Below are 15,728 nucleotides of genomic sequence, written 5' to 3' on the forward strand. Positions count from 1 at the left end.
TGATTTAAGTGCATCAAAATGTTTGTATAAATTTTATTTGAACTATACTAAATCTAGATTAATCTAAAAGCACAGGGGTGTTCACAATTGGATAATCCATCCATCTGCTTACAATTTTTCACAGGGGCAAATAGTGTTACGAATTTGGCATAAATTATAAATTGGATTTGTCATTATTTATAATAATAATTATTATTCATGCTTTTCTACGTCTTGATGTCAGATGAACCATATAGTTCTGCGTATAAAGTAGAGCCAGACCAGGGTGTGTTTTTGATTCAATAATTACTCTGGTAAAAATCCTGAATAAGGAAATTGAGTATGTATATTTCTGCCTCTAAATTCAAATGGTTGGCACATTTGCCTACTATGGTTGAGGTCCCGGATTCGATTCCTGGCAAGGTTGTTTTAAAAGTGGTTTAACACCGCAATATTTCACTGTCCGTGAACTGGCACCTGGGGCGTAAGGCTGATCAGCTTACCTTCATGCAACATATCATCGTGATTCGCTGTATTTTTTGTTTCAATGTAGAGTCCAATCCACCACTGGGTGTAGATATAGAAACCACGATTATAACGTTTTAACTGAAAAAGCCTTTGTTTTTCTTACTTTTCACACTGATAGTAAGTAAATTCAAGATCTGTTTTAATATGATATAATGTACTTTCTACATTAAACCTATACACAAAATTGAGCTTTTTCAAAGTATGTACAGATGAAAAATTGTAAGTAGGTAGCAAAAGGGTTAATGCTTTTGAAGATACATAGCGCAGTGTGGGAATATGTATTTTATATTTGAAATGTTTTTAATAATGCTTACGACCTCTAATATAATAAATATGCTAATGTGTGTAAAATTACACATTAATTCAAAAAGAGAATATGCGGATAAATACACATATATTCTATTATTTTTTCTGCTCTCAATGAAGAACATCAGTCCTTTGGGAAATTGGATACAGTAAATGTTTTATTGCGCGCGGTAAAAATTAGAGCATTAAATTGTAAAGCAAAGTTTCTTGAAAATGTACGAAAAAAATAATAAAAACTAACTACTTTGAACGACGTCACTAGTTTATATGAATCAACCATTGACGAAAGAGCTATGGAAGACTTCCGGTTTGCTTATCGTCAACGGACCAATCGGCAGAACTGATCGAGAATTAACGGAAGAGAACCTCTGATGTCACAAAACTTTAAAAAATCATAGCGCTGATAATACGACATATATTGTCTTTTACAAATAAAACAAAATTAAAAATGACCACTGAACTTCTTCATTATAATGAAAACATCGATATTTATTTTAGTCGATGAGGACATTTCACCCGACCAGGAGCATTTAGCGACCTATTCTGAACAGCTCTTGAGGCCGTAGAAAACACTTTTATCTCGTGTATTTACATACAAAATACGCGAGATAAAAGCTTTTTCTACGCCCGCGAGAGCGTTTGAAATATCACCCGTACGTTTATGGTATGCTCTTGCTTTTATCCGAAGTTGTCTATGGCTTTTCAATAAGCAATATAAGCGTAGATGAAACATATAGTCTACATTGTCTATAAGTCTATAATTTGTTTTGATTTTGACGTTTAGATTTAGATTGATTCTGATGTGCATTTCGACATGTCAAATAACAGAAATATCGTAATCAATTAAATTATTTTGCTATTTTTAGTTGGTTGGCGTTACGCTTAATAAGAAATTAAAAAACATTAGGTGTCAACTCGTCAATAAACCAGTAAAATGTCTGACATAAAATACAGCTTGAGAAAACAGGAGTTTCCGTTTTGTGCCAAAGAAGCTCTAATAAGAATAGGTTCGATTTACATTTTATTAGTCTCTAAATATATTTTTGTATAAAAACTTTACGTCTAAGAGTGTTTATTTTTCAGAACAATTAATAACGGGACGAAATATCCCATCAACAAAGCAACTAGATCTTGCAGTGGATTTGATGCGCGAGTTTGTCTTTTGCGAGTCTGACCGTCGCGGTATGCGGAGATCATCAGGAATGAATCCACTGCAAGAATTGCAGTTACTAGATGTTCTGTGTGAATATTTCTCAGGACCTTTAAACGAGACTGCGAAAAATACTATTTTCTTATCTTTATTTGGGGGTATTGAAGCCAGTAGACGAATGAAGTTTATGTGTAAATTGGCGAGCATGGCTATTTCGGCCTCAATAGCACCGGTAAGATGTGAAATTATATGTTCTTTCTACAATAATACTCATGCCCTCTTTTAAAAATATCACTTTAAAGTGTAAACCAATCAAGGTTTCTAAAAATCACTTAGGCGGCATGAATGGTAATAATGAATGCATAGTAATTTAGTATGAAAGAAAACAAATACAAATAACCAATTAAAATACTTCATCATTTTTAAAAAATAATATTGTCATGTAGTTAAGTTGTAATACTTTATGTTTGTCTAAAGCTGTGGTTCTGAACCTTTTTGAAGTCAGCGAGCACTTTTGATCATAGGGAAAATTCGCGGTACACCAAAACTAAAGTTTCAAACATGCAAAGATAACTTTTATTAAAAATAAAACTAATTATTTTACTACAGACAAGTTATAAATTAAATTAATTTTAAAAATACATAAAAACATGAATACTCGAATGGAACTTTTTGTGGCGAAAATGATTTAATGTGACACCTGACGTTGTCAACTTTTAAAAATTTGAGCAATATTAAGTTTAAAATTTAACTAGCTACTTCCATTTCTTCATCCAAATTGCCAAGGTTTTGCGTTTCTTCATTTTAATATTGGCGGCTAATGTCGAGAAACCTAGCTCACACAAATATGAGGTTGAAAGCTGTAATATATTTAAAAAAAATTAAAGATGCACTTATGTTATAAACAGGGTCTATCTATTAGCTATATAAACACAATAACGCTAGGGGAATCCCCTGCGCGGAAGTGCTAGTAACTAGTAACCAAACAACGGTTCTTGATAGAGTACTTGACCGCTGGCGCTATTGTGAGGTGAGCGCACACAACTTCACTTTGCAAGGGTGCTGCCATCTAGCCATTATATCTGCAACTTAAATCGCACAGTAAACGAGTCAGCATAAAGAGCACCAGTGCTCCGCAGAGCACCAGTTAAGAACCACCGGTCTAAAGGCTACTGGACAAGTACTAAATTTAATCCACTAAGGTTTGTTTAGACCTTTTATGAGCAGGTTTCTAGACATATTTTAGATTGTCTTATCGCATATGCACATTGATATTTTTTGTATGATATAATAGTAAAATTTTATTTGTATTTTTAGCCTGTTGTGTAATGACTAAGAAACAATATGTAACAAATATGAGAGTACAACAATCCGTTTAAGAAAAATATTTTATATGATGACTTTGTTTTCTTTGTCTTTCTTTAAAAACTTAGATTTGCTGCTCGGTAGTATTTACACAATAACTTAATTTTTCTTGAATTATTCAATTCGTATTAAGCAATTTGTATTATGCAATTTGTTTTGTAACTAACTAAGTGCTCTATAAAAGGGGAACACATTGCTTAGTTAGTCAGTCAGACAGATCCGTCAGATTAGTGGAGAGTGAAGCGAATACCTCAGACAAACAACTGGCAAGCCTTTGCGGAGAGTATCGCACTGTCTTTGCATATGGACCTCGCTTCTTCTACATTCATAAGTCTTATCTTCACCTTTCACTTCCAGTCTTATTGTACTGAATATCTACGCTTACCTGAAAAATCCTACTCTACTTTTGTACTACTAACTTTTTTTTTATTCAAGAAAGTGTTTTCCCTACTTCACGACTTCTTAAAACTTTTTAAACTTATTGTTTACTTTTAAGACTGAAAAAGCACACATTATGATAAAACTGTAATTACTTTTTAATATTATTATAAAATACATAATTTACTGCCTTAGAACGGGGAAGCTATCCCTAGTTGGGCAGTTTAGATGAACCAACATCAAAAATAAAAAATATGTATGTTTACTTTTACCACTTAATTAATTTGATGTATAAATAATTACTTGTAAATTGCTGTAATAAATATGTAAAAAATAAAAACAAGCTTGCAGATTACAAATATTATTTGATGATTCTCTATTCGGAAACTAGTATTTCGAACATTATTGCCGAAGTTCTATTTTTCTTTGATAAGATACCGTTGACATATTATGTATCACATAGGATATGTGGCGTCTGAAGTGTCCGTTCTTGGTATTATTTATTTGAAAAGGAATCGTCCAGTGTTCAGTGTTGACATTTCAATAATAATGGAAATATCTACTGAATGTAATTGTGGTGTTTTCAAATAAACTTTTGCACAAATATTGTATAAAATAGTGTAGAATAAAGCTCCATATGTATATTGCATGGTTAAAAATAATTGTTTGAGTTGATTTTCACAGAACCACAGAAAAAAATAGTCATTTATTATATTACTTGTATATTATGTACTTATATGTAGGTACAAATTAATTATCATATTTGTAGATTACCTATAAAATAATTCATGGCTCGCCACTGATACATGCTGACATACACATACCAGACAGTAGGGAAATATCACATACTGCAAATACCAATGAAAATATGTGAAATTAATTTAGAAAAATGAATGAATGAAATGAATTGAATTTTCAATGGATATTGTGGAGAAATGTTTTTATGCTTAAATTTTAAAATCAAATTGTTAAAAAATATGTCTACCAAAACGCGAAATGTTTGGCCTTGACAATTGTGGCGTCAAGATTCGTGACGATGTTCTATTCAAATTTAAATGGTAACAAACAAAGTTCAAAATTTAACCGAATCGTGACCTATTAGGGGCGTGGCCCATTGGCCCATTGGCCAATGGACCGTTTTCGCGGGAATTAAAAAATATTTTTTATGATACTAATAAGTGTACAAAGAAAAAAATTTTTTACTCACCAGTATTTCATAGACCCTTATTAATTTAAAATTGTAAAAAAAGCATGATATTTTCCTATTAAAACGAAATAAAACATCAAATAAAACCATTTTACCACAACAAAATATTTCATTTGAAATATTGTTGAATTTTTTTGTTGTATTTATGTTGCTTTTCTTTATCTTTATTTATTTTTTTTACATCTAGATTTAGATTATTTTTTTAAAAACCTTTTTAGCGTACATTTAAAAAATAAAATATGCATGTTGTTTTTGTAGGTGTTATTGGCCATGGGCACCTGGCTCCAACAAACTGGCTGTACATCCAAACCGTCTCTCCTCCTGGCTCATAGTCTAGTGAGAGATTATTTCATACTACATCCCACCCATGAAGGAGCATTGAAAATACTCCCCAAAATCGCTCCTCAGTTCGTGGCCAACTTTATGACTGCAGTTGTGGAGATTTACCTCAAGGAAGGCCCAGAGGGAACGTTTTCACCGCCTCCTAAAAGTCTACTGGAAGTCATAACCTCATGGGTAAAGCCTCTTAGTATTATGTAGATTCAGTCTGTCAGGAAAGCTACAGTTCTATGCTTAATATAGAACTGGAACCCTCGACGAGTGTTCTTGACTTGTTCTACACTCAAGTTAAAATGAGCTCATCGCTGAAAAAGATAATTGAGTCGAGATTAGTCCACCATGTACTCTACAAGTTAGTGTGTTTGCCTACTATGCCTGAGTTCCCGTGTTCAATTTCCGTTTTAGTCGTTTCAATGACAATACTTCATAATCCTTGGATATCTGTATCATATATCTCGTGTATTCAAGATATGCTACAGTTGAAGTATCAATTCAGTGACCTATGTATAAGTAGGTGCCGTTGGGAAAATTATGAGTGTTAAAATATTCAGAGTAATAATACGCCATCGGCTAATACAATCGCCCATTTTGTCAAAAACCATTATATGATTGTCAACTACGAAGTTAGCTACAGTTTACAGAAATACAATGGGCTGTATGTACTTTGGTTAACGCAAACATAAAAACAATGATTTAAATATCAAGATACAGTTATAAGGAATTTTACCCAAGATTGTAATAAAAAAATGCTTTCTTAGATGTAATATAATATGAACATTTAATTACGCGACGAAACTTCCCTAAGATGCATAAAAAATGAATGAAAATAGTTGGGAACTAAACAGTTTTAATCTATGTTGCCATCATTATTCGTCAATCATAAACGCTCATAGCAGAAAAATAATCCACTGATTTTTTTTTTAAAGATGTATTAGCGTTCTTATAATTTACCCAATAATTTCGGTGGCTATTTCCAACGAGTTGTAAATAACTCGCTATTAGAAAATGAAAGAGTTGGGGTAAAGTGGGGTTCCAACCTCGGACGTCTGATCCTTGAGTTTGCAACACTAGCTACTGGACCACGATTTCTTAGAACGACTAAGTAGGAAGAGTGACGCGACTAACATCACAAGTAAAATTGAAAGCGAGTATTAAAAAATCTAAAATTTTAAAAATATTGTAGCATCAAAATTAAAATATAAAAAAATTGTTAAGTTAAATAGTATAACATTTTTTTTTTAATACTTTAATTTATTTTGAATATAAAAATTAGAACTACACAATGCTAAATAAAGTTATTATGTCAATAAATTAAGACGATGTAGTGCAGTTGATTAGACAGCTAACTGTTAAACTGGCGTCGCGAGTTTGATTCCCACCAGTTGCAAGAAAAAAAATCCAAAAAAGATTTTTTCTCTATTAGTCTGGGTGTTGTGGTGTATCTATTTTTCATAATTTCTTTCCATATCCCATCTTTCCCACCTGTTGACAAGCCTTAATAGAGGCTTAGCAGGTCATTTTTTTTTTTTTTAATGTTAGAAACGCTAAAAAAATTAACAACGCAATTGTTGATACATGCAGACAATGAGGGATACCGCGAAAGACATGGCATGTCCAAATCCAACAAATACTTGAAAATATACATTTCAAAAGTCGTAATATCAGTGCGTGCATGAGAAGATCTATGAATGTAGAGGAAAGATCTGTATGCAAAGACAGAGTGGTGTAGCCTTCCAGAGTTGCGAAGGACCTCCAAATCCGCGGAGCATCCGCTTACTTTAAAAGATCCGCATCCGGTTCTATATTAATTATTTTGGACGTTTAACTGAAGTCGGCCTCGTAGTGTAATGGTCTGCGCATTTGCCTACCGTGCAAGTCTGGGGTTCGAATCCCAACATGGTTGACATGAAATATTTATTTAAAAGGGTGCTTTTACTCTAAAAATATTTCACGGTCCCTGGACTGGCACCTGAAGCGTGAGACTGATCTTACCTTCGTGTGACAAAAATGATCAAGATACGCTGCGATTGATGTGCCAATGCAGTGCCCTATGCACCATTTGGTGCCGAAAGGGAATAATGACTCTACTGAATATGTAGTTTTCAATGGTTATTTTTGAGAATATTGTTGTTTTAAATGTTATAAATTATAAACCATTATTAGTTCAGGTAAACGTCGTTCTACGCCGGGGTTCCATTCCGAGAGACACCGGCGTAAAATGAACACAAATATAATGGAAGATATAAGGTTAGGTTCCGTGTCAACATTTTAAGAACAATTATTATTTTTATTAATAATAATGATACACTAGCAGCTATTAAGCTGATGCGTGGTATATCAAGTGTACGTGGTTATTATACATTGCTGTGTGCATCTAGGCGGTTTTTGAACAATCTAACATGTTTATTTAATACTAAATTAATTATAAATGTATTAAATAAATACAGTTTAAATTAGTTTACAAAATAAATAATAATCTTTTGATATAAATAATATTTTTTTTATAGTAAATACTAACTCGCCAGTTCGTAGATACTTAATTAAATTCTCACACTTTTTTTGAAAAAAGCATCCAATTTCATTTGCTTTTATTGAACTATGTAATCATACCTTTTTTTTTTTTCTTAAAAGCAAAACTAAAACTAACCCGGAAACAATTTCACGCACACGGTAATAGAATAAAACAACGTGAAAAAGTGTGTCTGCTATTAGAATCGCGGCGCCCACTGTCATCTGGTGTCGGCCGAACCGGGGAATCCCACACCGACGCCGACTAGCGTAATTGTAAATCGGCGTAAATCGAACCGGCGCAAAACGACGTTTACCTGTATTTAACTTCTTTCATTCATAGTTAATTTAAAGATATAAACACTGCACATATTTCTAGTTCGGTCTATACATCATCAAGCAAAACTCTTATTTCTTTGATTGTAAAAAGGCTGCCTCCGTGGTGTTAGTGGTCATCGACTCACACACGGAAGGTTCCGGGTTCGATTCCCGGTGAGAACACAAAAGTTCAATGTGATTTTGCTCAAGCCTGGGTGATTTGTGATGTAATTTACCACTGTACTGTAATTGGGCCTCCTGGCCTGTTGTGGTACAAAAATAAAATAAATCGTTATCTTAGTGATATGCTGATAATATGACACAATAATATTATTATGTATCGACTTATTGTCGAAAGGTCTGCTCAAATCCAAAAGTCTGTTTGTCTGCCCATCTGAACCCCTCTGTATTACCCAGTGGTGGGATACCGATGACTGCTCTTTCTCCATTGGCGGGACTGATGCAGTGGTGTTCTCTCGCTCCCCTCTACATACCCGTGACTCGAGACCCCGGTAAGCTAATATAAATATTTTATGTACAATAAAGTGGAATATACAAACGTAATTTAAGGGAAACAATAAGAGTATAATATAAAAAGGCTACAAATAACCTAAAATGTATGATAAAACATTTTTACTCTTTACTAACCTTTGACTGATGATGTGGTTTTTGTGAAACGTTAAGAAGAAGCCACCCTCCCAACAGAGTCAAAGACAAAGTCGGAAGGTAGGGGCACAACTACGCCGACCGCAAGTCAACCTCAATAGTCCTGGAAAGGACTTTCCACCCGGTCCGAGGTGTAGAGAGGCAGTCGACTGGCAGGGCGGAGCAAAGAGCGGGGAGAACACTGGTTGGAGAACTTAGTAAAACACTTGTTAACTGTTTAGAGTTAAGAATTCAACTGATTTATTTTCCTAAATTACACGACTTATAAAGCGGCGCGCAACAAGCTCCGTGAGGCTAGCAGTAACGCTGCACCGGTTGGCCTAGTGTGGCGGGGATACCTTTTCCCCCACCACTCGCAGTACACCGCCAGCCTCGTAAATAGCGGCGCACCCCACTTGTGCGGGTCATTTCACCAAAAGCTGCGACGCGCGCAACATACAATACTACGGTCCTTTCTAGGGCCTTACAAAACATGACATAAAAATTTTAATACAATTTATTCATTTACAAATAGGTATTCTCTGGCTATATTGCCCCCGGTATCGCTGAGGCCAGGCTCAAAAGCGAACCATTTGTCTTTATTGAGAGCCTAGCACTAAGCAAACGAATACCGGGGTCCCTTGCTACATTCATCTATTCAATATTCAATTTATAACATTATGTGCGTCTGGAACAGGTAGTCTACTCAAATCTTAATTTATTGGTAAAACACGTCTTCAAGAATAAAATAAAACAACATTGTATTCTTAAAATTATTTTTAATTGTAAACATCATGAAAATTGTGCCCTTTATAAACACAACAATATTTTGAGTTTGTCCAAATTTTTGTAGACAAGGACTGGATTCAACTCCCTGGGGAGCTGTCAATATTAACAAATTACAACAGAGATGAATAATATTTTAGAGAAGGCAATATAGAAGTCTAGGCATCTACAGGGCTTATAACCTGTCATTGGCTGGTTTAAGTGGCCACTTTACACCTGTAACATTTACAATTCTCGAATCTCACCCGCATAAATAAAGGTTTCAGCTCTTTAACTTCACAAACATAAACAGATAAAAGAATTGAAGGAATAAAGATGTTCAAATATGGCCAGAATACTATATTGTCTTTTCTAAAATGTTCTTCATCTCTGTTGGAATATGTTAATTATATAAACACGTAAAAAAAAGTGTGATATATATTCAGAGATAACGCGATACGTTTAGAATGTTCCTTCTTTATTATGGTAATTCACGTTGTGTTTTTTTAAATGCAATGTTTAACTGGCTGACAATGATTTTAGTAATAACAATTTTTTTCAGATATTGAAATGACAGATTGTACAGTTATTCCAGTCAAGAAAATAAAGCTAGAGAAACCAACTAACATCTGCGAACAGCCAACGGGCAAAAGTATAGCCAATGGCAATTCCCAATCGGAGTTACAGTTATATGTCAAGTTACATTTAGGGGTTTTACAAAGTCTTCACGAAGGGAAAAGACCCCAGGGCCCTCCCGCAACAGTTAGTGCACAACACTTAGCACAGGCTGTACCTCCTATTCTTCTGCGAATCGAGAAAGCGAAAAGAAAAGAAGTCACCACTATTTCAGAAGCCAATATCCAGGTAATCATTTATTATTCCGTTAATCAAATTAAATAACTATTTTTTAATTTTTTTTACATTGCAACAATAACATCTACTATCAAAAGTGCTTCTTTGTTCTGCTCTTTGAAAAATAGTAATTAAATATAATTTGGTCAATATCTTAATTAGTGTAACACATTAATTTGTGACATTTAGTGTTTGGTTGTAGGAGAAGGTTTTTTAATAGTTTTCTTCAAAAAAGTGTATTGTAAAATTTTGAACTAACTCACACCTTTTTAAAGCAATTGAAATAAATAAAAATAAAGCTAAGGAAATTAAGGAGATAAACATGATATCTTTTATGTATTCAATGTAAAGTGGATTTAAACGGTGAAGCAAACAAAGCTAGGTGTGCTGGGTGTAAAAGTTATGTTTGTGGTATCTGTAGTGGATTGACAGCTACAGAAGTTAAGTGTCTCCAACTCAAAAGCAGAGTTCTGCCATTCCATTGCACAGACTGCCACAAGGGGATACCCATACTCATCAAAATGATCAAAGACCTGCAAGAGGAAGTTTTGAAACTCAAAAACAATCACAGTAGTAACAATGTCAATGATGTGATAGCGGAGCTAAAAGAACGAAAAAGACAATCTCGAAATATCATAATATTTGATGTGCCTGAATCTAACGCGGGGGAAACGGAACTGAAGATCGATTCGGACAAGTTGGCTGCGCGGGACATATTGAAAGGTATTTCATTGTCAATATGTGAGAGTGTTATTGCAACAGTACGTTTTGGAAAAGTAGATACATCTACCAAACCGCGTCCAATGAAGATAGTTTTTAAGCGTCATATAGACATTAAACCAAAAAAGCGAAGTCCATTAAAAGAGATCAAACGTCGATGGAACGTAAACATATACTAAAATTAAGAAAGTAATTGTGTGAGCGGATGGAGAAAGGAGAATCCAATCTTACAATTAAATATTTTTTGCCACACCAAATATTATCAGTGTAAATGAAATTGCTAGAATCGCTCCAAAAAACCAGAACCAATGAAAATGATTTCTAATATCTGCATCCTTAATACAAACCTAGCATCACTCATGGCCAAACTCGATTTACTGATTCAACAAATAAATAAAATCAAGCCATTAATCATTATTATAACCAAATCATCGTGTCCTCGGCACGGGTAACCCCTGTGAGGTCACATTATTTTTATTAATAATTATAGTTTGTAAGAGAAAAAATATGAATAAATAAATCCTAACATTACAGATTCAATCATTCATATTCCCGGCCATAACATTTTTAGTAACGATCAATCTAACAGGAAAGGTTGTGGGATAGCTATATATGTCAACAATATATTAAATGGAGAACAATTACAAATAAGATTGAAAACGAAGTACGATAATTCTCATCTTTTAACTACTTACTAGCTGGTATATATCGAGCACCTTCATCTAATATAGAGAGTGACGAAATATTAAAATCATATCAATGGATTCAAAATGGGAAGCTCACATCACATCTATTGCCAAGAATGCCAAGTCAATAATAATAATTTACTTGATTAAAAAGGCATTCCAAAATATTATTCCAGAGATATTTCTTAAAATTTACAAGACCTATGTAAGAACTTTATTGGAGTATGAATATCAAGTATGGAGACCTTACTTTACTAAAGACATCGAGCTATCGGAAAAAGTCCAAAGATGTGCTACACAAATCCCCAAATTACTCAAAAGGATGCCTTACCACGGTAGATTAAAAGCACTAGGACTTACATCACTGGAAGAACGCCTCCTGCATGAAATGTATCAATTAAATCCCAATACAAATTTACAGGGTCATAACTGAAAGCTCTATCGTCCCCAATTCCACCTCGATCCCAAGAAAAACTTCCTTTCCAGTAGGGTAGTTTCAGACTGAAATAAATTACTAAGCCAAAAAAAAAAAAAAATCACCTCTAGGGCTCTTTGCAATTTTATATGTAAACTTACATTCTAACTAAACTACAATATATACCTATTATATTTTCTGATTTTAAAATGTATACAAACAAAGGAAGGGAGATTTCTGTAGAGATCTAAACTGACTGGGACTATCAATTCGCAAGTGTGAATGTAGAGGGGCTGACAACGGCAAAAGGACAATCTCTGAACCTAAGTGTCGGATTTTGACAAGTTTTCCTCTGCCAGAATCAAATGCTGGCGAGTAGATTTTCTTTCACATGTATTTCCCCTAATAGGTATCCCGATAGGTATCTTGGAGACATTTCATGAAGGGATTTGAATACTGTCCAGAAAAGCTTATATTTTATGTGTTGTTGCCTGCACTTCCTGTTTTATTGACCTGGGAATGAAAAGAAAGTCTGAATCTAAATGAGCATTTATACTGGGGGTAAGATCAAAACCTGTGATTGAAATTGGAGATTGGTCTAAAAGGTTTTGTCGCTTTTTGTCGTTCTCAATAGAAGCTCAGTTTTAAATGGATTTGAGTCTGTTAGATGACATCCAGTTATTGACGATTTGGATGCCTTGTGACATGGGATTTTTCAAATTGTTTATACATTAAAAATAGCAGTAGAATGACTCACTCGTGGAAGGTTCCGGGTTTTATTCCCAGTAAGAACACAATTATTTTTTTTGCGATTTTTCTCAATTCTGTGGAATTCACCGCTGTAATTGGGCCTCCTGACCTGTTGTGGTGCAAAAAAATATTAAAAAAATTATTTGAACAACTTTTAAGGGAATTCCACTACAATTAAATCAATTAATTTAATTACTATTATAATAAATAATACTTTTCTCAATCAAAAGATTAAAAATATAAAAGTATGTATTTATAACGATAACAAGACTGACATTACCTGAGTTGACTTATTTATTGATATATACATGTGTCAATCTTGATAAACGTCCAAGTACTTTTCTACAAAGATTTGGACGTTCATTGTATATTGTTGGAGACAAAATGTAGCTTTTTTAAGATGTTTTAAGTTATGAAATGAGTAATGTTTCCAAAACACGTTCTTACTGCAGCATTTTTTCAGACTTGTTTAGAAAGAGTGGCTCAAGCTACTCAGGTCGCTCTCGCCAGTGGATGTCTTTACGGAAATATCCAAGCACTCCTGGCAGTACTGTCCACCCTACCCGAGAACAGAATGCTGAGGATTGTTATTAAACACCACCAACAAGGCCCTTAACAGTGATGCCCAACTATTTTCACATGCATATATGAATAATAATATTACTTATAGTAAAATAAATAATTTAAAAAAATTGTTTTTAATTTCCTTTTAATATTTGAAACAGTGGTTTGATCTATTAATTTAAAATGGTCTGAATCGCCGTGACTCTTTAAGGAGAGCGATTTTCTTCTTATCTTCTTCAAACTTCTGCCGCAATGTTATGATATGGTTCATCTTGGATTCCCTTATTTGGAATGAATAAAAGTTTTTAAGTTCTTTCTTTTGCTGTCGCATCTTTTCTTTTGCCATGATTTTGTTTCCTACAGATTCTTTACGCTCAAACCCGGGCTTTTTACTGTGCCTCGTGACAGTCACCCATCCCTCATCATCAGCTTCTCCCAGAGATTTGGCGTTTTCTAACTTGTCATTCTTTTCTTCATCATACTTCTTCATGTTTGTTTCAACATATTTTTTAAGGTCGTCAACTTTGGGTATGGAAGAATTATATTCTTTAATCCAACGGGCAGCTCCGGTAATCGATGCATTCTCTTCATAAATCGGAATATGGTGTTGGTTATTTAAAGCGCTAATAAGATCACTTTTTTTCTTGAAAACTACATAAGCCACTTTGAAACTTGTTTTATCAATTGAACTAACATTAGTTTCTGAAGATGATGGTTTATCCTGTAGGAGTATAGACTCTATGTCTCCCGCTCGTTCAAAAATATGCTGTAGTTGTTCTTCAGTAATAAATGGAGGCACATTAAGGACGAAAAGGGTTCTTCCTGGTGGCCGAGCTGTGTTGTATTCTCGCACAGAATGTTCCTTCATGTAAATTGTATGTTCGGTGTGACTGTTTGCAGAATACCTTAGTTTTAATACTGAAAAAAACAAGTAAATTTAAAAATGTAAGATGAGTTTAGTCTTTAAACATTATTTTACTAAAGTAGAAGTTTGAAAAGTGTGTTAAAGACAATAATGTAATCGTTTCAAAGTTTTTCCCCGCAAAGTACGGGATTATTGGGTACGGATACAATTTATTAAATTGCAAAAATACACGCAAAAACAAGACACTTAAATAATAATAACAATTAGAAAATTCGTGAAACTAACCTCGAAACCCAGCGAAATTTTCATGCACCATATTTGCCTTGAATCTTTACAATATAAAATGAAAGGGATATGTCAATAACTAATGAAAATTATTATAACAAATTTAAGAATTCCAATTCATTTTAAATCATAGGGAAACAAATATAAGCCAAAGCGAGCGATCCCCGCGTCTAATGGTGGGAATAATCGAAATATTCGATTAAAAAGATCGAGACATTTCGAAATGCTTACAACTAATCGAGTTCACTCGTACTAATCGGAAAAATAATCGAGATATCTCGAGTGAATTCATTCGAAATGGTTTTCCGAGACAATCGATATATGAATTCGGACTTGAGATTTCGAGACAATCGAAATATGATTTCGGACTTGAGATTTCGAGACAATCGAAGTATGATTTCGGAATTGACATTTCGAGACAATCGAAATGTGATTTCGGGCTTGAGATTTCGAGACAATCGAAATATGATTTCAAATTCGCACATGGCAATAATATTGGGTAGCCTCCTCCCAAGCCAAGGGTAAACATCTTTTCCAACTGAAACCAAATGTAACAGAAAAGCCTTGGTTTTCCAAAGTGATTCTGAACAAGTTTGAGACATCCTCCATATGCAGAATGCGCATTGGGCACTGCTGCAATGGTTCTCACCTGTTCAGAATCCATGTCCGGGACTCTGCCATTTGCGAATGTCAGCTTGATGAGGAAGATTTAAATCATATTTTTTTTGGATGCCCCATAAATGATGGCTATCCTGATTTCCTATCCGACCTCTCTGGTATTAATATCCCATTCCCTATTCATATTCTAACTCTCCTGTCCCCACCCAATAAACGTGTACTTAAAATCCTATGTAAATATCTAGTTGTAAATGGTGTAAAGCTGTAAATATGTTTTATTATTATATGTTTATATTATATTAAATACTAACATACTAACTTGTACATATTATATTACTAACACATGTGTATATACGTAAAAAAAAAATACTCGACACTGGCCAGAACACCCGAGTTGAGATGTGAAAAGGCCATGAGAAAACGAAGAAGAAGAAGAAATATGATTTCGGACTTGACATTTCTAAACAACCGAGATATGAATTCTG

The 15,728-nt window shown here is 34.0% G+C and overlaps 2 protein-coding genes across 4 annotated transcripts; one reads left to right on the top strand and one right to left on the bottom strand.

Annotated features, from left to right (window-relative positions):
* The first annotated feature begins 1,544 nt into the window (after nucleotides 1-1,544).
* On the top strand, nucleotides 1,545-13,603 carry LOC148285357 (integrator complex subunit 15). Of its 3 annotated transcripts, none has more exons than XM_088226754.1 (6): nucleotides 1,545-1,820; nucleotides 1,897-2,195; nucleotides 5,172-5,429; nucleotides 8,437-8,590; nucleotides 10,051-10,352; nucleotides 13,375-13,603. In XM_088226754.1, exons 1-6 carry the CDS (start codon nucleotides 1,748-1,750, stop codon nucleotides 13,525-13,527), a joined length of 1,239 nt encoding a protein of 412 aa, XP_088082880.1. In that variant the 5' UTR covers nucleotides 1,545-1,747; the 3' UTR covers nucleotides 13,528-13,603. The 3 variants fall into 3 exon arrangements, with proteins under 3 accessions (XP_088082880.1, XP_088082887.1, XP_088082894.1); XM_088226768.1 differs by having other exon boundaries at nucleotides 1,556-1,820; nucleotides 8,496-8,590; XM_088226761.1 differs by lacking the exon at nucleotides 13,375-13,603 and having other exon boundaries at nucleotides 8,496-8,590; nucleotides 10,051-10,296.
* Nucleotides 13,604-15,049, bottom strand: LOC148285358 (ribosomal RNA-processing protein 7 homolog A). Its single transcript, XM_088226781.1, has 2 exons — nucleotides 14,626-15,049; nucleotides 13,604-14,393 (listed from the first exon to the last, which is right to left on the bottom strand). Exons 1-2 carry the CDS (start codon nucleotides 14,654-14,656, stop codon nucleotides 13,654-13,656), a joined length of 771 nt encoding a protein of 256 aa, XP_088082907.1. The 5' UTR covers nucleotides 14,657-15,049; the 3' UTR covers nucleotides 13,604-13,653.
* Nucleotides 15,050-15,728: the final 679 nt, after the last annotated feature.

Source organism: Micrasema longulum, unplaced genomic scaffold (assembly GCF_059751315.1).
Source record: "Micrasema longulum isolate JH-2025_06_02 unplaced genomic scaffold, ASM5975131v1 h1tg000040l, whole genome shotgun sequence".
Classification (NCBI taxonomy): Eukaryota; Metazoa; Arthropoda; class Insecta; order Trichoptera; family Brachycentridae; genus Micrasema; species Micrasema longulum.